At 38.9% G+C, this 1,538-nt stretch overlaps 1 protein-coding gene across 1 annotated transcript in view; it reads left to right on the top strand.

Annotated features, from left to right (window-relative positions):
- The window catches only part of LOC101851740 (suppressor of tumorigenicity 7 protein homolog), a gene marked incomplete at its 5' end in the record, with an annotated part of 18,117 nt that overhangs the window by 10,843 nt on the left and 5,736 nt on the right, over nt 1-1,538 (top strand). The window contains 1 exon segment of the mRNA XM_013083708.2: nt 1,215-1,365. Within this exon segment, the coding sequence (XP_012939162.1) occupies nt 1,215-1,365 (151 nt within the window).

The following is a 1,538-nucleotide window of genomic DNA, read 5'->3' on the forward strand; positions in this document are numbered from 1 at the left end:
TTTTATGTTACTGTTGTACATTGTATTGTATTGTAAAGCGCTCAGAGCCTGTGTACTTAAATCAGGGTTGAGCGCTATAGAAATGTCATTTATTATTATTATTATTATTATTATTAAGTAAAAATAGTCCTGAAACAAGATGTATTAGTATTAGACAAAATGGTCCGTAAATTTTCAGTACCGCAGGCGCATTTCCATGGGGGTCCGAAAGATCAGAATTTTTTTGGTAGCCAGTTGTCACCTGTGAAGAGAAATCTGTTTGTGGAATTGTCCGTGTCAGAGCATGTGGACAAATTGCTCGTAACCTTGGTGCTTCCTTGTCCTATGTCCTTTTTTAATAACAGTGAAAACAGTTCATATATCAAACATCTATCGTCCTTATTTCTCCTCCTTTTTTGTGTGTGGGTATGTTACTTTGTTGTAAAACTTCTATTCTTCGGCATTTATATGACCTTATTGTGTTGCAAGTGCCGTAATACTCATACTAAAACTAAAACAGTTTATAGCAAAGAGTGAGCTTATGAAGAAGTCACATTTTCAATGTTTAAAATATGGAGATAGGACAAGAAAGTGCTGAGGTCGTGTGCAGAATGATTAGAAAGCTCTGTGTTCTAGTCAGTGACGAACAACAACTCTGTCCATGAGGGCTTGGAATGAAAGAGAGAGACTGAGAACTCTATACCTGGCAATGTCTGCTCCCAACAAGACTCTTGATGACGATGATTCTTGAACAGAAAACATATAACGAATTCTCTGTCTCTGCGATCATTTTGTATCATTTTAGTAAAATACCTTATAATAATGTTTTCAACTTGATGAATGATTTCAAAATACCTGATATGCAGTCTTTAAATTTTCCCCCCCATTTTCTGGCCTCTCTCTGATTTTCAGCATCCACCAAATATATTGTGTTTATTTCTCCCTCCCCTCTCTCTCATTCTCTGTATCTACTAGAAATGAAAAAACCTGATCCTGCTGTTATATTGTGTTCATTTCCCCCTCCCCTCTCTCTCTCTCTCTCTCTCTCTCTGATTCCCAGTATCTACTAGAAATGAAAAGCCTGATCCTGTTCTTATATTGTGTTCATTTCCCCCTCCCCTCTCTCTCTCTCTCTCTCTCTCTCTCTCTCTGATTCCCAGTATCTACTAGAAATGAAAAAAACCTGATCCTGTTCTTATATTGTGTTCATACTTCCCTCTCTCTCTCTTTCTCAGTATCTACTAGAAATGAAAAGCCTGATCCTGCCACCAGAGCATATCTTGAAGCGGGGCGACAGTGAAGCCATCGCGTACTCATTTTTCCACCTGCACCATTGGAAGCGGGTGGAGGGAGCCCTCAACTTGTTACACTGTACCTGGGAAGGCAGTAAGTGCTGTGTCTACCTGTGAGAACTTCTTTGTTTCAGTGAAAGTTTGTGGGTGGTTGGCGGGTGGAGGGAGCCCTCAACTTCAGGGATGGGGATTGTCAGAAAATTTTCAGAATTCCAAATTATTATTTTATACCTCCGAATTAAAAAAAAAAATTGCCAATGATAACTC

This window comes from Aplysia californica, unplaced genomic scaffold, assembly GCF_000002075.1.
Source record: "Aplysia californica isolate F4 #8 unplaced genomic scaffold, AplCal3.0 scaffold00250, whole genome shotgun sequence".
NCBI lineage: Eukaryota > Metazoa > Mollusca > Gastropoda > Aplysiida > Aplysiidae > Aplysia > Aplysia californica.